Source organism: Oryzias melastigma, linkage group LG11 (assembly GCF_002922805.2).
Source record: "Oryzias melastigma strain HK-1 linkage group LG11, ASM292280v2, whole genome shotgun sequence".
Lineage (NCBI taxonomy): Eukaryota > Metazoa > Chordata > Actinopteri > Beloniformes > Adrianichthyidae > Oryzias > Oryzias melastigma.
The window spans coordinates 9,273,138-9,297,455 of NC_050522.1; the positions used below are offsets into that span (position 1 = coordinate 9,273,138).

At 37.9% G+C, this 24,318-nt stretch overlaps 1 protein-coding gene across 3 annotated transcripts in view; it reads left to right on the forward strand.

Moving 5' to 3' along the window:
* Positions 1 to 7,114: 7,114 nt before the first annotated feature.
* Positions 7,115 to 24,318, forward strand: part of cdk6 (cyclin-dependent kinase 6) — a 51,547-nt gene continuing 34,343 nt past the window's right edge. Inside the window, exons 1-3 of one of the 3 annotated variants that reach the window (XM_024259613.2) lie at positions 7,115 to 8,470; positions 9,260 to 9,608; positions 16,586 to 16,721. In XM_024259613.2, coding sequence (XP_024115381.1) covers positions 9,385 to 9,608; positions 16,586 to 16,721 — 360 coding nt within the window. In that variant the 5' untranslated portion in view covers positions 7,115 to 8,470; positions 9,260 to 9,384. Of the gene's footprint in view, positions 8,471 to 9,056; positions 9,609 to 16,585; positions 16,722 to 24,318 lie in introns of those variants that run through there. The other 2 variants (XM_024259632.2, XM_024259622.2) reach the window with 2 other exon arrangements.

The following is a 24,318-nucleotide window of genomic DNA, read 5'->3' on the forward strand; positions in this document are numbered from 1 at the left end:
CAACTCTGAAAGGCACTAAATTAGGAAGCAAATATAACTTTTAATACAGTGTTTTTTAAGGTTCAGTGGTGGTTTTGTGGTTGTTTTGCACTATTTTTTTAAGAAGTGAAAATTATGGAGGAGTTCTGTCTAATTCAGCTCAACATTCCAATTCCTTTTGAGAAACGTACATCGATAGATGCAAATGTTAAATGGGATGAAACTATTCACGATTCGGTTCAAACCTCAATTTTTGGGAGGTCAAGGTTTTGTTTCAGTTCAGCTTTTGATTTTTGTTTTGCAAAACAACAACATAAAACTATCAATTAAGAAAAAGAGTTGTATTAATTTTGCTAATAAGTAAATAACACTAAAGAGAAGCATTTTAGTTAAATTAATGTAATAAAGCAATAAATACTTGTTACTTGTGACTTCATCTTAATGATCCATTTCCATTTGGTTGGCACTTCCTTGAATCAAGAAGGACGTCATCCATCCAGACTCTACCAAATCCCAAAAGTTTAACTGGTTTCACTTTCAATAGAGATTCATCAGCGTTTTGAGTCCAAAAACAGTCCTAAAAACTTGTGAAGGGTTTGAGGGTTTACACATATACGTGGACTTTTCACTGGAAGTGGTCCCTTGAACACACGTTGCTTAAGCCGGTGTGAAAGTAGCATGAGAGACAAAGATCCCAACAGACTTCAAATGAACCTTAAAGACACATTCCAACAAAATGTGTATTATTTTTGGTGTTTTTAATGTGTTCTTGTAGTAATGGAGGACATATAGAAAGAAAAGTGAGCTGAGTATTTCTTTATTCAGATTGTGAATGGATGAACAAGCTCTTTGCAACATGGAGGGATAGAGAGAGTGGAACTAGTCCACATCTTTGGTCCAACCCACAACTCAGAGGCCAGTCTGATAAACTTCTGCCGCTCTACAGAAACTATGTCCTAGAAAACAACAGGTTTTGGATAAAAGCACCATAATCATAATTAAAAACCTTTGAAAATAAGTTAAAAGAGGATCAGAATTGGACTTTAATGTTTTTTTTGTCGAAGACAGGATAAGTGTACAAAAGATCCCTGAATCCTGTATCTAGAGGTATTTTTATTTGAACTATAAAAGTGTTTTCATTGCAGACTTCAGAAACGATTGGAAGATAAACCGGTTTCCAAAGCGGAGCAGATGTTATCCCAAGGTTTTATTCAAATGTGACACTGGCCCTCTTGTTTACACTTGTGTAAGCGTGCGTGTGTCTCTTTGTGTGGTTTGTGACTGCATGAATCTGTATGTGACTGTGTCTGCACGTGGCTGCACGTCAAGCCCGGCCCTCCCCATCAGCCCAGGCGGCAGGTGTTCCTGTGTCCCTTGAAAGTGCAGGTTTTTATGTTGCCTTCTCGTGTTATTGGCTTGGTTGCCATGGGGATGCCCCAACAGAAAGAGGCTTGTGTTTGGGGGCCGGTGGCGGGAAGCAGAGGACGAGAAAAAGGGAGAAAAGGCTTTACAGTATTTGTACCAAACACTCCGGACTTCAGCTTAAGGAAAAAAAAAAAGTCACTGACACAAAACAGAGTGGGATTGTCTTGTGGCATCACACTGGTTTCTGTCAGTACACACAAAATACTGAGAAGTTCATGCAACTCACATGAATCACTGCGGACTAAATGATGCTTGCAAATCCGAACAATGGGGAGGGAGACTTAAAAAAGGCATCCGATATCACACATCCTATCAGTTTTCTCTGCAGGTGTGACAGCTGTTTGCTTAAAGACATCTGCTCTTATCTCTCCACCCTACACTGCGTGGCGTGGACACCCCCCTCCATCGAGGAGGGACACTCCAGACTCTCCTCCTCCTCCATCCTATGGAGATCCTCGGCTCACTGTGGGTGGTGGTTTGTAAGGAGATCTGGAAGAGACTGGAAGTCACCTGTCTCTTGTTGGCACATCTCAGTCCCTGAAATTCTCTTTTGGCTGAACTGGTCAGCAGCTGCTATCTGCACACATACACACATATGTACACACACACACACACACCATCTTTGACAGTCATAAATTTGATAAATGGATTCGGAAACACAATCCTTCACACATTTTAAAGTGATATTATAACATAGATATGCTTTTATAATTGTCTTAAGCAAATGCATACTACATAACATAAATATGAACTCACAAATGTTTTAAAAGCTCAGAACTTTGAACACGTTCTTCCATTGACTGTATAAGAGAACTGGACTGAGTGACCCTCTACTCCTGCCTCGTTCCAAACAGGAAGCACAGCTGGCTCCAGGAAACTCATTGTCTCCTATTGAGAATTAAACAGATGATACTCTGTCATTCTATGTGTCAAATTTGCTCTGATACCTTTTTATAACTTGTTCTTGCAAGAAATTCTCACTCCCAACTCTTCACATATTGACGTTTGGCTAACGACCTTTCTACGTCAAAAATTGACATTTTGGGTGTCCCTAACTTGTCATTTTTTGACGTGCTAGCTGCTCCCATTAAATCATGGGGCCCCAACATCTGGGATGCGGAGGACAGGGTACCCTAACCCAGTACCAGTACTCAATGGACGCAATACTGGATGTGAAAACCAGTACCGGACGCGATACCAGACACAATATCGGACATGAACCAAGCTGGAAGGTGGTACCGGTGTAGGTACCACATCTACTCGGGGTGTCAGAACGGCTCGGGGGCCTGCGACAACTGATGACGTCTCGATGTTTGATTGGCTGTGATAACGTCTCAATGTTTGATTGGCTCTACACCGATTTGAATTTAACTAATTTTTCAAGGTCTTTTGTTTGTTTTAATAAGACTTGAATAATTAAACAATGAAAAAACCAAGAGAAGTGTGCTCTTTTTTTGTAAATCGATTTTATTTATTATTTTAAACATGTTTAGAAAGGAAATATAACTGCAATCATACCTTTTAAATCAGTGACAAGGTTCTGTAAGTCAGTGTGAAGTTTAAATTAGAACCCGAGCATGAAGCGCCCGAGCACATCTCAACAGCTAAGTAGTTTGTCTAAGTGGGGTTTCCGTAGTGTGACGTCATCACTAGTCGCAGGCCCCCGAGCCGTTCTGACACCCCGAGTAGATGTGGTACCTACACCGGACGCAAACCGTTACCGAATGCGATACCGGCTCATGCCGCTCATACCTCTTTTCTCCTTCAGAATCTTCCAGAATTACCTTGATTGTGTTAACAGTTGACAAGTTACAGTAAATAAAAAACATTAACACTGGAGCTAAAGGGTTAAAGTAAATCGTCAGTTAGATTTTTGTTTTATTAACTAGATTTATTTCTCAGACACTGTAAGCAAATTTATAAATTACAATTTTATGTGGAGTTTCCCTTCAATGAAAAATAAACACCTAAATACATTTTCACACATCTAATGAGTTTTCTATCCTGAGATAAGAAATGTTTCAACACCTTCCTTCACTTCTGTACTTGTTCCCCCTGTTTTCATGTATCTGCATGTTGAAATAAGATTATTCTTACACTGTGTTCACTATTAGTCTAAAGTCAGTTTGTTTGCAGATGACATTGTGATCTTTAGTGAAAACAGAGAGCAGGTGGAAGAACATCTAGAGAGGCTGGAAATGAGAGGAACTCAAGTGGAACGATGAGGTTACAGGGAGCAGGAGGTGGAGAGGGTGGAGGACCTTAAGCACTTTGGGTCAACAGTCCAGAACAACAGAGAAGAGATGAAGAAGTCGAGGAAAATCTCAGCTGTAATGTGTGATTACAGAATGGCATCGAGTAAAGAAGGGAAAAGGAGAGTGTGGTGAGAGCAGCCATGTTTTTGCTTTACAGACCGATGAAGAGCTTCTCTCATAGCCAAATTTTTTATATGTTATGTCTGTAAAAATGAAAGAAAAAATTATACTGAAACTTTTAAAAAATTAAACCAACAAATAGTCTATCCTCTCCCGTCACAGCTCAGATTGCAGAAGGGTGGAATAAAAGTCACATTGTTTGTGGGTCTCGATTGGCCAGAATGAGAAAAAAAAGTATGTGTCTTTGACAGTGTTTGGAGGGCCGGACCAAATGTGGAGGAGGGCTGGATTCGGCCCGCGGGCCGTAGTTTGGAAACCCTGATCTAAAGGAAGCCCAATAAGTTATAGCGAAAATTTTAGATATTCAAGACTTGTGCTTTTTAAAATATTTTAAACAATAGTTGAGGTGAAAAGTAATATTTCAATATTTTTGCTCCCAAAATGAAAGACTTTTGCTTTCACTTCTCAGTTTGAATTTTATTTCACAAAATAATCTCTGGCTCAAAAACTGTTCCTGTTTTTAATATCTTATCTTCATCACACCTTGAATGAGCAGTTCTGCCCCCCCGCCCCAGCTTTATCATTACAGCAACTTCCACGCATTCCAAAACCAGGCTGGCAGCTGCTGCTTGACCTGTCCGAACTTGAAGAACTGTCTGAGAAACTATTCGATTTCCATGTCATCACGCTGCCGATGAATTAATCTGTCTTTTGGAGAAAAACACAGACAATGAGAGCTAATTCAGCACAACTTCTATAACTCTGAAGGAGTGTCTTTGACAAACAGCATTCCAGCACATTTTCAGGGGAAACTCACTTGAAACACCAGTTGGGGTGCCTGTGGCTCTGCTTGAACATGTAGTCTTTGAGTCACTGCATTCATGGTGGTTGAAGCAAGGAGGCTTTCTTTGAGATTCTTTACTTAACTGACTGACTTCAGTTTAAATGTACTTATACTTGGTATTGAGTAACCTACTTTTTGCTGCAAAGTAGCCCCATAGTCTATAGCAGTCAAAAGCACAAATACATAAACAATGAGGCTAACACTATATATAATAATTGTATTTTAGTCACTTTATAAATATGTATTTTACTAATAGAAAATTGTGAATTAAATTTCTGTTTACATCGGTGTACATAATAAAAATACACAATTCATTTTGAAAAAAAATTATACAATTTAGCAGGCTATAATGCTTTTTTAAAAACACATTTTTAAAAATTTGAGCAACAAATTCCATGGACTGAAAAACAATTATTATGATTATATATTGATTTATTGAACAGTCACAGTAATTTACATGTTTCAGGTTTTTTTGTGCGTTTTACAAAAAACGTTTAATAATAATAAACCCTAATACACTGTAAAAAGTGAAACGTTGGATTAATTAACTTAATCCCTGTAATTTGTTAAATTTATAAATATAAGTTAAATAAAAATAAATGTTTCATTTGAGTAAACCATCAACTCACAAATGTAATTTGATTAAAACTAATAATTTGACATGTAAAAAATGTACAGAGCTTTAGTTCATTAATCCAACATTTCACTTTTTTTCAGTGTAAGTTGAATATTTAAACTTTCATATTTTTGTGCATTTCATTTTACAAGTTCTTCTCAAACTGTATCAATTTTATGCTTACTTTTTTGCAAATTGTAGGTTCACTGTTAACTTTTATTAAAATAGTAATTTGAGGCAGTTTTTAATATTTTATTTGTAATGTGTATATTTAAATAAATAAATGAATAAAAATACAAAATTTACTTTGTTTATAAGCTAAAATGAATTATATTTGTTTAATAGAAATACCCCCACACCACAGAAAAAACTTTGTGTAGAACTTTATGACCATAAATCTAGATGAACAGGTTTGTGGTTTTTGTCAGTATCTATTTTGCTTATTTAAGTAAACTCAAATTAACGGTTGTTAGTCATGTAAAGTTTACAGCATGCTTAAGTGAGTTGGAAATCTAAGCAAATAAAGACATCACAAACGTTTTTTGGATTGTTTTATATGTGTTTTAAATGTATCTGAGATTAAAAAGAAAGATAATCGTACTTTGATGCAACTTCAGAATGAGAACAGGAAATAATAATTTGCAAAAATAGATCAGATTTTTTGAGTGACCCGTCCTCTTTCTGCACAACCCTCCCCTGCAGGAATCCTTTTGAAAGGAAGACAAATTTGTTACTGTGGCAGGAAGCTTTTAAAAACTTTCTGTATGTGTGAGCTGGATTTTTTTTTTTTTTTAGTTTACTGATCTCTAATTGGATTGTTCTTCTGACACATCAAAGTTGAGCCTGTGATGCATTCAGTCTGAGTGATGCCTCTCAGAGCTGATTTGATGTGAACAATGATGATATAAAAATGTAAATGCCCCCCATTTACAGTAATTGGTCTGGGACCTCTTGTCTGCACGGTGCCTTTTGTCATGTAGATTTTTTAAGTTTGGGGTAGCCCCTAAAGTTGGGCCAAGGAATTGCCACAGATACTTCCATGTCTATATTCCCATTTGTTTTAACTCCACAATGGAAATAAGAGAATTCCAGGAACACCATGAAAAACAGGTTTGCATGCATCCACTGCATTGGGGTGAATGACCTGTTTCTGTTGAAAGACTCCAGGAATAATAGATGACATCAAGTTTAGAGAACGTTTTTGTAATTCACATAGCAAAAAAAGTCACTACAAAATTAAAATATTAACAGAATTGGTTAAACTCTTTAAGGTAAAGTCCTAACCAAACTACTGTAGTATTTATTTAAATATTTTTCAAATACTTTAGTCCTATAAAAATGTTAAAAACAATTTAAACTTCCTTTTTTGGTCTATTTTTAACATGTGCTTAATTTAGAAAAAAAAAATTCTTTGTTTAAAGAAAAAAACCCAACTTTTTTTACTTTTACTGTTACATAAACTATAAAGTGCAACAAAAATGTTTAAAAGAATAGTCAGGACAAGAAATAAAAAAACATTAGTTAAATAGACAATGTCAAATATGTAGCATAAAAATGTATCATAAAAAAGTTTAACAGAGCATGATGTAAAAAAATTACCTAAAAATAAAATCAAATGTTTTCAAATAATCTCAATCATAAATGAATATACATTATTATAATTAGGAATTTGTATAAAAATACATTTGTATGATGTTTAAATATGTCATAATATTCAAAATTTAAACATAGTTTAAGATTAACTTTAGTGATATAAATGCTATATGGAAAATAAAAAAATGTCAGAATTGACATGTTGTTTTTCTTTTATCACTTCTGATTTTTTCTCTTAGAATAAATAAATACTGTTAATGTTTTTTGGATATGTAAGTCCCCCTTTGGTTTATCTGTATTCTGCATTTTTATTTTTATGTTTTATTAGTTTTATTTTCTTAAGAGTATTTTTTTATTATTATTTCCTTAATAACATCGATGTGCCCGATGGGAATTAACAGAAAATTTAGCCTTTTTTAATTTGATTTTTAATGTTTATTAATGTGTTATATGCCTTAATTAATAAATAAATATATGTTTTTAATTTATAAAATATGTACTTACACTGTGATCATATTACATTTATGAATAATAAATAAGCTATAATTGCATTTATAGTTTTTGTTCCACATTATGGTTCATAAACTGAGTTTTTCATCTGCTGAGGCCACTTTGTCTTGAATAATGCCCGGGGTGACAAAGGTGATGCTTTGCATAATTTTCCATATTTTTGGGGGGCATCAATAAGAATGCCAGTTACGCCTGTTGCAGTGCATTGAATCCGGCCCCACGACCACCCCCAGCCGGCGCAGCGACCACCCCCGCCACAGTTCAAGCCACCGGGCCTTGAACCTGACCCTTCAGGAGCATCTAGGGCGAGCTTGTCACATCGCATTCCCGCTGGCGCATTGTTGCACGCGGAGCCTTTGAGGCCAGAGAGATAGATAGATGGATAGATAGTGTGGCCGGTGCGTCCAATAAACCTCCCTCGACCCCCCCTCCCCGTCCTCGTCCCCTGCGGTGCTCCCGGTTTTGACAGAAAGGACAAAACCCGCGGAGGGAGCTATGAATGGCAAAGCACCAAGGAGGCCGAGGGAGAGCAAAAAGGAGGCGGCGTGTCTTTGTAGTCGGGGAAGGAATGCGGAAATGTCCTCGCGCCGTGTCAAACCTCTCTGAAGGGGGTCAGGCCACATTCAGCCGGCGTGGGAAAGCCAGGCGGAGACGGAGCTCACGCGGCCGAGCGCGGCGGCAGCTCCATAGGCCGGTCCGCGCGGACGCATGCGAGGGGGGCAGCAGAGAAAGAAAGAAGGCGTAATATCGAAAGAGGTGCGTGGCTTTGGAGGATTATAACGCACTTTTTGCCTTTGTCCTATGACACCCCCCCACTTAAAAAAAAAAAAACTTATCACACACCCCCTTCCCTCCACCTCCACAAGTTAGTTTTGCACAACCCCTCTCCTCCTCCGCCGCCGCCTCCTCCTCCTCCCCCTTGTTTGAGAGGTTCTGCTGGGGCTGGTGCAGTCTGAGGGATGGGGGGGCTAGAGCCTGCACCGTGAACTACCTGTGTGGCCCCCGCATGGAAGACAGTGGGCAGGGATGCGTTTGATGGAGCAGTTTTTCCCCGAGCCTTGAACGCCTCCTCGCCGTTTTATTCGAGCATGCCGACGTTACGACATTTCACTGACAACATAAAACAAGGTAAAAAAATATGTATTTAGAAGTTTATTTGCTAACATAAACACACAAAATGCTACTTAATAGTTGATTTATAAACTAAATATTATTTCAAGCTGTTCCACGAGCCTTTTACTTTTGTGTTATAATTTATTTATATTATTATTGTCTCTACCCCCAATTAAATTAGTAAGAAATCGAGGTCGCTTTAATGACTTATGGAAACATTCGTATAATTCAGTTTCTGCATTGTTTTACAGGTTAGAGCTGATTTTAAGCTTCAAAGACGAGTTTTAATGTGTTTTAAATGGACTATTGGTGTAGGAAGTTCAAACAATGCAACACGTGCTCAACAGTTTAGGTCTCCTCAGAAAGGAGCTGTTGATATACAGACAGTAGTTTCGTTATTTTGTCAACATTAGACAAACTTTTATTTGATATTTGGCTTTTTTTTGTTGTTTTCTTCGATTGTTTGTTCAATTTACGACATTTAACAGTTCCCGTGAACGCAACTTGAACATTAATTGCTTTTTTTTCTTCCAGAGCCAGATAAATCTATTTATTTCGCGTACATTTGGGTTTAAATTGAATTATTATTTTTTGTGATTTTTCTAAATGTGGTAGGAGGACATGATTTTTTTTAATGCGTAATAGGAGGAGGAGGAGTGGAAGCTGGGACACAACGGTGCTCGTTTTTTTTTTCTTCTGATTGTCGGAATAAAACATGATGACAGTCCTGTTAATGCCTACCTAACGTGACCTAAAGTGACAAAGATGGTCTCCTGCCTCCATCTGTGTCTCCTTGTCATTTAGGCATGGCGCGTGCCAACTTTTTTCTGTGAAAATGCCTTTGTGAAAAACTCAGGCTCGTCACCCTCGTCGGGATTCCCCGCAATATTTTCAACAAGAGACGAGGAAAAGAAAAAAAATCTGCAAAAATGGACAAAGAATGTATTGGTACCCAGTATGAGCCTGTGGCCGAGATTGGAGAAGGAGCCTATGGAAAAGTGTACAAGGCCAGGGATTTGAAGAACGAGGGACGCTTTGTAGCCCTGAAAAGAGTTCGAGTCCAGACGGAGGAAGAGGGAATGCCGCTCTCCACCATCCGGGAGGTGGCGGTACTGAGGCAGCTGGAGGCTTTCGAGCACCCTAACGTCGTGAGGTAGGTGCAGAGGTGGGCACCCTGTGTGTCTGCATGTCTGAGTGAATGGAGGGAGATGAGTGTGCGTCGAGCTTAACATGCAACACAAGAAACACTTCCTTTTAAATGGTTTTTAGCAGCAACTCATATGACCTTTGTGGGAGATTTGCTGTGCAGCTGAGGTTAAGTTTGCTCAAAAAGTACACTTTCAGTTTCTCCAGCTTTGCTCCATTTAACCTGTTTTTAAATGTGCATTAATAATAGAAATATAGAACTATTTATTTTGTTCGCATCACATGCACAATTTGAATTGTTAATGCTTTAGTCACAGTTTTTGGGTTGTGTAGGGTCATAGAGAGGAGTGGCTGCATCTTAAAGTGAATGCAGGTGTGTCTTGCAATTCCCTGGAAGTTTATATGACCACCTTAAGGCACTGGTCCCTAACCCCCAGGCAGAGGAAACAACACAACCTACATTTTTTTCTGTTTTTATGATTCTGAAGCAAGTTTTATTTTGAAAAACTACCACATCCCGCTCATTCTTGATGCATGTCAAGTCGCTTGGTCGCTAAGTTTAAACCATCAAGCTAGCAAAGTTAATAATGATAATAATAATAATAAAAAAATGTGTTTGTAAGTTCTGCAGAAAAGATCCAGAGAGGAAAATGAAGAAGAGCTTTCAATGTCAAATAGCGCGCTTTGCGCACAGACGAAGCAAATGGAGGTCAATGAAAGTTACCAAAATGAGAGCTAATAAACATTATTAGATAGAAACATTTACTCGCCAAGTGGCCACTAACTCTCCAACTTTTACTCGCCAAAGAGGCAAAAATACTCACTACTGGTGACTGCGAGTGTCAATTTCACACCCTTCAAAATAAAAGTCTATCGCAATAGACTCATTCCTCTATCAAGAAAAACTTCATCATGGTATCTATTGTTATCGTTCTATCACCCAGCCCAAATTCAGAATAAAATAAATCTTTATTAAACAGAAAAAACTGGAGTCTTTAGTCCAAAAATTGATTTCTTGTTCCCACAGACCATAATAATCATGCATAATATTCAACAATTGGCTGTCTAATCTTACATAGATGCTGTGGCTGTCTAATCTTACATAGATGCTGCTAATAAAGTTGTTGAATTCATATTTGTGATTATATATGGAAAATACCAGTTTAAGTTTTTTTTTATTTGTCCGTTACACCTTAAAAATCGAACGAGGCTGAAGTTGGCGTCTGATTTTTTTGCTTCCATTTTGATAGTTATGGATCAAGGGACAATCTATCACATTGTAATGGTTCCTACATGAAATCTAGAGTACAAATAAGATTGAAAGCAGATATTTTATATAGAGAATGAAGAGCGTCAAGGATGCCCACTTTAGCCTTATACAGACCGGACTATGGAGATATTGTTTGGCATTAAACCTTTAACACCTGACGCTTAAACACAAAATCTTTAACATACAGTAACTTTACAACCGTAAACACAATCAACGTGATTCCAGCAGATTCTGAAGAAGAAAATTGGCACGATCTCCTTTTCTCCTTCAGAATCTGCTGGAATTACATTAATCTTGTTAGCAATTAAAAATTACAGGAAATCAAAGAGCATAAACAGTGGAGCTCGTTTGTGACCAGAAAAAAGGGTTAGGGACCATTGCCTTAAGAGATGTCATGAAAAGGGTATGTAGTATTATTGTACGTGTGGTAAGTGTGTTGTGAAGTTTTTGTTGGGTTAATGTAAGCTGCACGCACTTTTAGCGTAGGGGTGATGTTGTCGTACATTGTCCTTATCCCACACTCCAATCACTATTGAAGTGCGCGAAACCGCACGCCAATACTGCACACACGGGGTGTGCACATGGTTCGAAAGTGTCTGTAAGACGCCCACACAAACTACACTGATTGTTTAATTTTAAACATGCAGGGTGAACGCAAAGAACGCACAACGGGCACACATAGAGGACACACTTCAACAGCAAACGGACCTTATGTGGAAAAATCCAAATGACACATCTGCGCCTCACTCACTCACCTTTCCTTTCCATGTTGTGAATCAACACATTCCCATCCCCAAATCGTCACATGTTGACGTTTGGTTAAAGACTTTACCATTTTGACATTTTGGATCTCCTCAGCTCGTCATTTTTTTGATGTGCTGGCTGTTCGGAAAATCAAGGATCTGCAACCCTCGGGATATGGTACCGGACGAGTCGCGCCCAGTACCGCATCCGGTGCTGGGTTAAGGTACCGGTTATGGGTTCGGGTCCAGGTGTGCACCTTGTCACGGTACTCAATGGTTCCGGTTTGTGACGCGTTATTTAATGGGAACAGCCAGCACATCAAAAAATGCCGAGTTTGGGACACCCAAAACATCAAAAAGTGACGTGGAGGAGTTTACTGACTCACCATTTTTTGTATCTTGAGGACACATGTTCAAATATTTAAGTCAATAAAATAACTCAAATCTGTTAGTATTTTGGATTTCATGATTCAGGGTTCTGTAACATCACAGATCCTGATCAGAGTATATCTTCGATCCAGCTTCCACATTTTATTCTCCACCCATTTTTTCCCTACATCTCTCTGCATTTGCTGTTCCGGAAGTGGGCAGGTCAAAGCTGTGACACAGATTTTAAAAGAGGCACACAAGACAATAATAGAGAGGAGTTTGGTTACAAACCTGCTGTCTCAAAGCCAGGTGAGCAAAGACAAACTGTCTGCATCTCAAATCCTACAATTTAGTATGAAACTTTGTTTTGAGCAGAAAACCATCACATTTAATCACTAATCTTTGGTTTTGGAGCCTTTGCAGCTTCATCATATGACTATAGGTAAAAAAATCTTTATAAAATAAATCTTTTTAATAGAAAGGGATTATTATATTTACCATTTATGTTCAAGCCTTTCAAATAAACCCATATAAAACAGGATTAAAGTTTTTTTTTCTCTGTTTAGAAAAAACAAGCTTCATGAAGTCACAATGTCATACACTGCGTCATAGATTAGCACAGACACGAGCCCCCTGACCTTAACCTTGTATCACTGTGGAAAAATGAGGGCTTTGGGATTGAAGAGGAAGCTCTAAATGGATAATTCTGATGCATAACTCATGTCCTTGTGCGTCCAACAATAAATCCTCAATTCATCTATTAATAATGAATTATAGTGGTACTTCTTCTGTGGAGTTTGTCTCCAGAAGGGGACAGACACATAAGCAACATTACAGTCTGTTCCCTTCATGATCCACTATGAGAACCAATGATATAAATATATTTATATTTACAATAAAACATTCAGGAGTACAAAACAGAAGCTTTTGGAAGAAGCAGAATAATTGCATCTCCTCAAACCGCTCATACAATCTGGTCAGGGTAAGTGCACTGTTAGCCCTCTCTATGACTTCAGGCAACCCCTGCATGTTTGAAACGAGGGCCATTATCTATTCCATATGTTTATGGTCTGCTGAGTGAGCTGCTGTCCAACAGTCGAGCTGTGGGTGCCAATTAACCCACTCACCTCTGGAGGAAGGCTACTTCTTCCTCTTGAATGATGCTTTAAACATCCCTTTATATTCTATCAAGTGATCACTCGTTGGATACAACCCACCAATCAGGTTTAGTCATTTTAGTCCATGCATTAAATGAAATATATACTACAGTGATATTGATGTATTTCAATACATTTACAATTGAAAAAAAAATGTATTAGTTTTTGTTTGGAAGATAATAGTTTCCAACAGGGGTAAAAAATGTAGACACATTTTTTGGAAATATATTAATAATCTACTACATTTTTTGAATATATTTATATTTATCTGATCACATACTGTGAACTGTATTAGTAAAATAATTAAATTTTTAATAGCATACAGTGTTACGTGAATTCTCAAAAGGAGAAGCTTTACCAAAAATCTTCAGAACATTAACATTATAAACATTGTTCTGCTTCTCCTGGAGGGAGTTTCAGTTTGGCCACTAGGTGGTGTTTGAGGTATAGCATTACACCTTATTCCAGAAGAAGAAGAAAGTAAGAGCAAAAAACTGTGCTTTTGACCACTAATGGTTACTTTAACAAATGCTTCCTTAAAAGAGTTTGGAAAATTTCTGCCTGTGAGTTTATAATGATGTTAATTTAGTCAGCAATGTATCTGGACAGAGTGTTAGCATTAGCATTAGCCACCCTATGGGAAATCTCATTAAAGATATCATCTAGTTAGCAGACTTTAGCTTTTTGTGCTTGATCAATCTCTACTTTCATGGATCGATCATTGATCTATTAAGCTTAGATTGATTAATCGATTCTATCAACCAGCCCAAATAAAAATATCCAAATTTCCTCTCTACTTCCTAATCAGAAAAAGATTATACTATATAGTAAAGGATTTTGTACCTTTTTTGTAACATGCTCATTACTTTTTTTTTAAAGCAAAAAAAAATGACGTCATCCTTTTTCTATTGTAAAAACCTAATCAATACTGTATGAACATTTTACAAAGAGTGTTTATTGGTGGTATAACAATGAATCCATTAATTGATGAAGCGATTTCTATTCCTACAGTCTAACCAGATCAATCTGTCTGAGACAGAGTTAAATCAAATCAACCTATACTACAATAAAATCGTTTCAAAATGAGATAAATCAATAATTAATCTTGGAAAATACAATTTGGATTGTGACGTGATCGGTTGATTTGACTATAACGTGGAGTCAATAGTGTCACCACAGCAGACAACACACATGTGACGGCAACAAAAAGGGATCAATCCATCATTACAGTCTAATGTGTGGAAACCCTTTAGCAGTGGTAGAATGTTCTAATTATGTTCCCTTTCCTTTGTATGATTTTGATGTGGAAAAACAGCAGTGGGCTGAACTTTATCAAACTAAAATGTGAATTGATTTGACACTAATTCGTTTTTTTTTGCACACATATTTAATTTACACTTGATTATCTTACAAGAAACACAAGGAGTCTAGAAAACTTTACCTACACTGTTCAGTACCAGGTATTTATCTCTGAGTCACACTGGTGGAAGTTTTGACTCAAGATGTCCTGGATTAATTCAATCAGATCAAATCTGATTGTTCAAAATGAACCAAAGTCGACTATGAATCAGATCAATAACCACAACCCTAGTATAAAGTGTCAAACAATTGTGCTAAACGTAAGAAAGATTGAGTACAGTATTTTCTGGACTATAAGCTGCACCTGTATATAAGCCGCATCTGCTCAATTTAAAAAAAAGAAGAAAAAAAACGAAATACAAGCCGCACCGGAATATAAGCCGCAGATATCTATGTGGAAAATTTTGATATTTACTGCATGAGAACAATTTTAAATTGTGAATGTACATGAATGTACCTGCCGTCTCCAGCGTCTCAGCATAGATCAATTGATGCTAAGCTTTTGTAGAGCAGTGTGGTTTCCTTCCAAGACAGCAAGCTTCAGGGCCTTCTACTTAAAATGTGCACCACACAAACTTCTTTGTGGGATTTCCATGATGAAGAAGCGAGGATTTGAAAAGAGTTAGTTAGTAATTAGTCATAAGTGTTCTATCTGCTAAAGAAAAAGTAGCATTGGCTATTCTGATTTACATAGATTTTTTTGTCTCTTGTTTTTGATTGTATTTCCGGTTAGAGGTCCCCTAACAGTGGAAGAAAAATCCACACAATAGCCGCACCTTTGTATAAGCCGCATGGTTCAAAACCAAGGAAAAAAGTAGCGGCTTATAGTCCAGAAAATACGGTATTTATCGTTTTATTACATTACACCAGACCTAGTGTGAGTCAACTGAAGGGTCGTCATTGTAACTTGTCAATTAAGGTTTTTCATTTGATCGGGGCAATATACATTAGTAGACATGTATTCGGAGAGTCATAGATCCAGATACAAGATGAAAGCACTGATGCTAATTTGTCGTCTCTTGGCAGTACACAGAAAAACAGAGAACAAAATATAGAATCACACACATTACTTTTTAGCAAATACCTTTTCACTTTAAATTTTTCTCGTTTGTTGTTGTTTTTTTTAAAGAACAAATCATAAGCTAAACCAAAACACAACTGTATTATTTGAACTGAATTGTGAGTCATTGCATCACTAGAATCCACTATGTTCTGATAATAAAAAACGGGATAATTTATATATATAAAAAAAAAAAAAATTAAGGACAAATCGTTCAAACACGGTGCATTGTAGTCTATCTTCACTAATCTAGCAAGTATTGATGCACACTAGTTTTTTGCAGAAATGTTTGTTAAATTTCCAGGGCAGTGGGTTTTGGAATTGTAGATTTGGACCACATAGTGCACTAAGTTGAGAATTCAAACACATTAGAAAATCCTTTCCCTTGTAGAATAAAGAAAAGTGCTGTGGCTTCCACCTGTGTTCAAGCACTTCCTGTTGAAAATCTTAAGGAGTTGCCATAGTGCCTGGTAAGGAATGCTGCTTTAAGTGACTGGCTCTTTGAGAAAAACATCCTAAACAGTTTTTTTTTTTTTTTGGTCTGCTCATCAAAGCTTACCCAGGAAGGCCCAGCATTATCTGGATTCTTGCTTAGTTGGTTGCCTAGTTTTACTGGTGCTTGAGGCTTGATGGTTTAAATAAAGGAAACATGTACTAAGTAGTCTGTCTGGTTATCTGGGTGGATATAATGAATGGACCGTAAGGGACGATTGGTTACTTTTTGGCCTCACATTTTCTCTGCAGTGTTTAATTTGCAGTCAAAAGATTGAATTGGTTCTAATGTTGCTCCACGTTAGCTGGAAAATATGTGTTGAATTTAATGTTGTTACAAAATGATTTTTTTTAATGACACACAAGTTAAAACTTAGAAAAAGGGGAAGTTCTTCATTCAGTCTTAACTATAAAAGTCTGGTTGTAATTACAGTAAGGAAGCAAAAAAATGTGAATGAGATGCGGCGACATTTTCCTCTTTTCCCTCCTCAGCTCCGATGCATTGACCTTTCTGTGTCTGTTCTTTCTTCGCAGGTTGTTTGATGTGTGCACGGTGTCTCGTACAGACCGGGAAACCAAACTCACTCTGGTCTTTGAACACGTGGACCAGGACCTGACCACGTACCTGGAGAAGGCTCCTGATCCCGGAGTTCCGCCCGAGACTATCAAGGTAAACATCACCTTTATATTATAGACCTCAGGTAAGTAAATCCCTTGTTGTTGTTCAAGCAGAAAGGATGTTTGTGAAGACTGATCAGTTAAAGCTAATCTGTAGAAATGAAAATGTTGCTTAGTTTCTGTTCTAGGTGTTAAGGAAGTGGTGTTTTTTTTCCTGTGGCTTCAGTTTTGGTTGAATGCAGTCATGTCACTACAGTTCTGACAGACTTATGTGGCCAAGTTCTGAGAAGTGTTGGAGTGATTCCTCCAATATAAGAAGCATTTGGGAGGAAGGCAAACATGGCAGATGGATTCCAAATTTGTTGCACGACATTAGGGATCAATATTGAAACAGCCCACTGTGTTCTGCATCCTGATTGGTTGTTGACCTTGTCATTTGATCTCCTTTGTGACGTGTCTCCTGTATATAATGTAATCTGCCAGAGTTACATAAATCTTCCATCACAACCAGTTATTTTTTTTATTCTAACACTGGACTTTTCTTTTTATTTTTATTTCACTCCAACAATTTTATGAAAGTCAACACAACTCAAAATATGCTCCTTGTGACGCATGTCTTCATAGGACATGGCCATCTAACACAAACGGGCTCCATTTGATTGGACATGAAGGGGATCCATCCGGTTGGTCAAATGTGCAAAGGGTTCTATTTGATTGGTTAAATATCGTAGTTCAAGCTACCACGACATAACTGTAGCATGTGTTCAAACATTTAAGGCAGGGGTATCAAATTGGCGGCCAGCGGGCCATTTGTGGCCCACAAGTGGATATTTTGCAGCCCTGCCTTAATATGAAAGTTCAATGTCTAGTAAGCAATAATTTCTTCGTGTCCATGCTTCTTTAATGATAGCTTTATATTTGCTTTGTTATGCTTAAAACTTTACATTTGCTATTGTCGTTGGAGCTGGTCGTCAAAAAAGTCCTTAGCAACAGTTGCTATCATCGTTAGCTCCTGTCGTTTCACAGGACATGCAGAAGATATTGCTTAGTAGTACATAGACATGAACTAACGTTCAATGAACTTGTTCAGTAGACAAAGACAATGGACCAAAGATATAGACGGTGGACGGAAAAACATTTTGGCACAAATGGAACCCCATACGGCCCAAACTCAGCCTCCGTGGCCCCATGGTAAATTGAGTTGGAGAACCCTGACTTAAGGTGTTATAGTTTTTGCCCTCTTTTGTAACACGTGTATCACACAGGCTGATATTGTTACTGATGATTATTTTTTTATTGATTGTGTAGATCTAGTTCCAAAAGAAAGGCTCATTCATTCTCTGCTACATGGCATTACATGTGATGCAATCAAGAACGCATTAAATGGGCACATTTTCAGCGTCCACACTGGACCGTTGGCGCCCAACACTAGCCCATGTACTCACAGTTGGAAGAGGCTCACGAATCTCCCTTCAGGCTTTTTCCTTCACAGTTATATTCCAAAATATGAAAGACTTTGTGTCATAGAATTCCGGCCGGTCACAAATCACAATTATTATTTTCTCCTCCATGATCATTTTTCAAATGGGTAGCACCTCAGTGTTTTGAAAAAGATGCTGAGCATACATCACTACTAAATCTGAGTCCCTGATTGGTCGAAGTTCAACCGGTTTACCTTTAGACATGCGTTCAATGGATACTCGTTTAGTACAAACAGCCTGAAAACTAACTTAATACTTGCAGTAGTCTACTGTTGAACATGTGTTTACATAGACTTTTCATGGAAGTGGTCGCTTGAGTGGACGTTTAACTGTGGGCTTTGGTTTCCCAGTGTGTCAGATATAAAAAGGGAGTCATCTTTAAAAAAAAAAAATCTTCCCTTTCTGTTAAAATATTAGGACTATTTAACTTGATCCCATCAACTGGCCCTTCTATTGACATTCCACGTCACCATCATCGGTTTCTCTCCTTAAAAAGCAAATTGAGCATCTACTTACACTTTTCCTTAAGGTCGGAAGTGGATGTGTTACAATCTTCTTTCCTCTGTAACCATCACTTTTTATTCAAACTTTTCCCACACAAATCCCCCTTTTGACTATTTCTTGATCAGCTTTCACCCCAAGGTTTGTAAATGTGCCACAAACAATGCTGGAAAGGAATACGCCCGTTTGGAGGCAGAAGGCTCCAAGTTTGAAGTGTCAGAATTGAAAGTGAGAAGTTCCGGTGATCCAGCCATAAAGGATTCTTCACCTTAGGGCTGGGTGCTCGTGTGAAAGATGAGTTTCAGGGAACAGTGGAAGACGCAATGCTGTTTAAATGGTTCACATTGAAAAAACAGGCTTTTCGTAGGACTCTGCTGAAGATGATGAAGTGACTTTTCTGCCTTAAATTTGGTATTTCAATAAGCTTTTGAAAGATTTTCGTTTTATGACTTCAATAGTCAATAATAGAATTGAGATCAATGTTACCTCTTGTTTTGATAACAATAAAGCTATTTATTTCTTCAAAATAGGGTTGTTTGTGACTCAATGTTAAGAACACATGTTGATGTTAAAACGTTGTTCTGCTGTTCTGGACCTCAATCAAACCTTTCATTGGACTCCAGATATCTTTTTCATTTCTTCCGTTCACCCCACCCCATCCAATTTCTGAATTCTTTTGGGGCCCTCAGGGTTGCTGGAGCCTATACCAGTTACTGTTGGGCAAAGGTGGACAGGTCGTCAGTTTGTCACACATTATAGTGATTTTATTTTATTTTTTTATTAATTGAAATTAAAATTGCTAACTTCTTTGGCTACAGCTGCCTCTGTCTCATTTATGTAACTCTAGCAAAAAATAATTTGGTACAAATCCAACACAACCTGGAAATCCCTTCAGTTGTGCTTTTTTTATGGTTCTTTTTGCATTTGATACACTAACGTCAGCGCTTTGATGGCCATTGCATTTTTGTCTTTCATTGTCTTTGAGTGCAGCGTAGTATATCTTTAAAAAAGTAGAGGTAGTGACGCTTTAGAAGGGATATATTCAAAAGCTTTAGCTTCACAAAATAATAACCGTTAACAGAAATCCTACCTGACAACTGCTGGCTGATAATTACTGTGCAGGAAAAAAATGTTTGTTGGTACAAGAAAATGTCTTAGCCTCTATCATAAAGAATATGGGTATAACTTATTTGCAACTATGCCAAGTTCATGTTGATCCTGGTGGTGGGTTTTGCTATTTTTTAAATTAAGTTTGTTCTTGTGTAGTACTGCATTATCTGTAGAATAGGGCACTCCCTGAGTACTTTTAATGTACCACATATCACCTCACTTGAGTTCTCTAGGCTTACAAGGCCATACTTCATACTTTCTGATTTGAGTGATTTAAAATAAGTTGGGTTTTTGTCAAATTTAGTGGGTTTGGCCTGCAATTCTGTGAATCTTTCTCCGACCTTTATTTTACTTCTCACCTTAATTGCTTTAAACAATATTATCTCAAACGTTTTGTTGTCATTTTACACAATCAGCAGTTCATATTCCTGCATGCACACACTCTCACACCACTTGTCTAAAGAGTGTAAAATCCTAAAAAGGATCCAACGGTGCCTCCCAAGCTGTTAAAAGCACCGATGTAACAATGCTCTACAAACACATCTCTCAAAGGTGACGTACGATTACAAGGACTAAACCAAAGAAAACTGAATATTTCCTTAGTGGACTTATTAAAGACCCATTCCAACTGAAAATAATCTTTTTTGTGTTTTTAGCATGTTCTTGATGTGTTTTTCTCATAAAAGAGGACATATATAACATGATTTATAATTAAACAGCCTTTCTGAGTTTTTATTAATTTAAATTGTGTTGCATCAGAAAACCAGATGCTAGAAAATGCTCATACTAATGAATCAGCAACTGAAATGGGCATGGCAAAGTCTCGTGCGCTCAGTGCTCACATTGGCCTGCTCATGCTTAGGTGTGCGAGACGTGATGAGCATTCAACACTCAAATTGTGATTCTGGATCAAAACTGTACGATTGGATTGATCCAATATTGCTCGTTGTGATTTCCGTGTTGCAAATGCTAACTTCAGGCTATAAGCTCACGTATGAGCATGCAAACCGAGTTTTCAGTGACGGGGAGGGGGGCGGGATTGCTCTACACCCACAAACCAGAATTAATTACTGTTGCTCTGCATAAAATATGTTTTAAAAAACCACAAAACCTTTTTGATTTTGGCTAAAAAGGTCCTTATTAAAAGATCACTAAGAATGATCTTACCATAGAAAAAAATATGGTTGGAGTGGGACTTTAAGCTTTTTTTTTAACTGACACTAAAAAGCAAGTGTTAGGCACTGCAAACTAAAGTTAGATTGACTCAGTAATACAGATTTGATAAATAAGTGCAGGTAAAAAACATTTAAGTGGATTTTTTTTACCCCCAAAAAGCAAAATATGACCAGAAATAATTTTTAGTAAACCTTTATGATAATGTGCAACACATTATTCAAGAATATGATATATTTTTATACAACTAAAATGATTAGTACCAAACTGGTCACTGTGAATGAAAATATAAAAGCCACTTTAACATTTATAAACCTTAAAGTAACACAGTGATGTATCCTCGTACTATGTTGTTCCCCTTTCTGTATTTACCCTCAGGGGTTGTCACAGCAAAGCAGCAGTCACTGATCCACACATTTGATCTGGCAAAGAGTTTTACGCTGGATGTCCTTCCTGAGATAACTTGTTTATTATCCAAGCTGGGGACAGGCACAGGGAGACAGAGAACTGGTACAGCTTGAGGTTACATTAAGTAGAACCCTCACTGGATTCAGATCATTGTGGAATTGATCTCTGATTATCCAAGTGCCAGTCCCGCACTTAAACAAATGAGCTAAATAGCCACTTGATGTATCCCCTTCAGTATAGAAATAAAAAAATGACAAGTTCAAATGGATAATCCCTAAATTTCCAAAATAAAGTTTTGTTTTTCCTATAATATTTCATAGTTTTGAGTCCACTGACGCAAAACAACAAAATTATAAAAATGTTTGAAAATGGAAAAGGTGTTGCTAGCGTAAGATTAGATGTGAATGAAATATAATAATTATTATTATGTGAACGTGCTTCCTCTCAGGTCTGGTAAAGCTAGAAAGTCTTGCCAGCTTTGCTTTTTTTCCTGGTCAGAACAAAGCAGCTCCGTACGATGACAAGCTTTCAGAAAAGGCAGGTTTCTTAGATTTAAGGCATGTGACATTACCAAGTTACAAGTTTTTTCAAATAAGTTTGAAAAGTTTTATAGTTTCTATACTTTTGAGTAGTATTGCGCTAAAATGTCCAATATATACTTGAAAGTAACCCAAACTGTTGCTTTAGGATTCATGCATAAAAAAAAATAAAAACTCTCCATTTCACAACACTGTTGGGAAAAATTTGTTTTTTTGTTTTTAATATTTGGCTCAAAATCGGTGAATTCCAAATTGCTTGCACTTTTAGTATTTCTTTTTGATTTTTTGAAAGTCCCACTTAGGTAAAAATTATGTTTTAATAAATAAAATTCAGATTAAAACTGCATTTCTGAGTACTCAAATCCTAGTGAATCAGGAGCGGAAAAAAAATGTAGTTTGAAAAAGCTTGTTGTAGTTTTAACAAACTACAATCGGCAGGCCTAAAGCTCTATTCTGATGCATTCCTTTGTAGACAAATAGATCCACATACGTCTTTACTCTCCTCATCTGACCTGGTATCTGGCTCAAAACTGAATGACTTGATAGCTACTGTTAGGAGTCAGAGCTCTGTCTCCTCCTCTGGTCACTGGCGGGACCCATCTACAGAGTACTGACTGCACTACATCTCCCAGCAACCCCAATGCACAGTTCCTGACTGCTGCTCAGCTGTTTCCCATTTGACAATCACCCACAGTACACTTAAGCACTACTCAGAGCCTCATATAATGCAAAGTACTGTTTGTGCCATCCTACCTGCATTACTGAGTGTTTCTATCTGGACTTGATCTTCTGTGTACCTGACCCTGCTTCACTTCTGATATCCTGCTGCCAGCCCTGACCCTCGACTGGACTCTGACAACTCTAGTCTCTTCTTGGATGATCCCATGCTCGTGATTAACCTCTGCCTGTCTGATCCTGATTTAGCTTTGTGTTTAGCTTTAATGTTAGGTTGTAAAAAAAGAGTTTGTAAACCAAGGGTTGATGGGAAATGAGTATAGACTTACTGTGCGCCAACAATCTCAACCACAACTCAGGAGCGAATTTCTGATGAACTTTTGCTGCTCTGCAGAAACTATGTCTTAGAAAACGACACAAGTTTGTAAAATTTTGCATAATCACTATTAAAAGACCACTGGGAATACTTTTACATTAGATCAAAATCTCCAGAAAAAACGAAGGAAGAAGATAGATAAATTATCATGGCTTGTTTATCTGTCAGATTTGAAAGGTTACTAGAATTCCTCCCAACTTTAGTAGAATTTGAGACAGGAGGCTGTTAAACAGTTGGATAAGCTCCTCTTTCAATCATGATGCCCCATTAGGCCACCCCCCCCTCCTTATGCTTTCTCTTAACATCCGACCAGCTGGAGCCTCAAGGGGACAAAAGGACAAGCAGTGACAACACATCATAGGCACCTTTCCCTGTTATTTCTAGGACACACAGTGACCTGAGGGTGACCCCATTATCCCAAAGCAACTGTCTTTGCTCTCGGCCGTACCTTTATGACAGCAGGTCAAACTTAAACCATCTGAAAAAGCCATCATCAGGGTCTTCATCCCAAACCCCTTGAGGGCCATAAAAAGATTCACCCTCGACTAAATTACCCTACTCCTCTAAGATCTGCCATACTTGCTAAAACCAGCCAGTGAGAGACACCCCACCGTGGCCCATCTGAACCCTTACCCATGATAAATACTTCAGCCCTCCACCCTTCACCACCCACTCCGATTCAAGACCCACCACATGGTCATTGATGAAAGAAGCCCCCCTCCAGGGATCAAATGAGCTGGAAGGACATCAAGCGGCCTGCTTGCCCCAGTCTTAGTGCTACTCAGGCGGGCCGGTGCTTGGGTCCCTCCTCCACCACAATTCACCACTGTCGTCCCAACTTCCACTGCTCCACTCCGAGGGCCCACGAAGGGGGGAGGTTAATGAAGCATGGGGAGGGAATTACACTAACGCTAACCGGCAGATGTCCTATATTGTTCCATACTACAATAAACAATATGGCTGCCTCTGGTACATTAGCATCAAAAAAGGAGCTGAGCTCAGAAAGCCATGTTTTGACTGCCGCTTGTAGTCGGTCTGTTTTCTCCCATTTTTGTCAGGGTTAGATATGTTGCCTTTTTGTTTGGCATTTCAAGTCTGAATTATTCTTTTGATTTGTGTAAAATAAATAATCAACTCACATAAATCTCACTACTTCTATCGAATAATTAGATTCAATTGCCGTTGTTGAGTTTAATTCTAGAAAAAAGCTGAAATGTTTATGACTTTTTGTGTTTGTAATTGACACGATAGAAAAGGCTAAGAAGGCCAAGATTGTTTGTGTCCAAGAGTCACACGTGAGATAATTAGTGTTTACTAGGAAATGCTGTTGAAAGGAAACATGGTGAAATGACTATTTAAAGCTGAGAGGAACTGATGGGTGGGGGA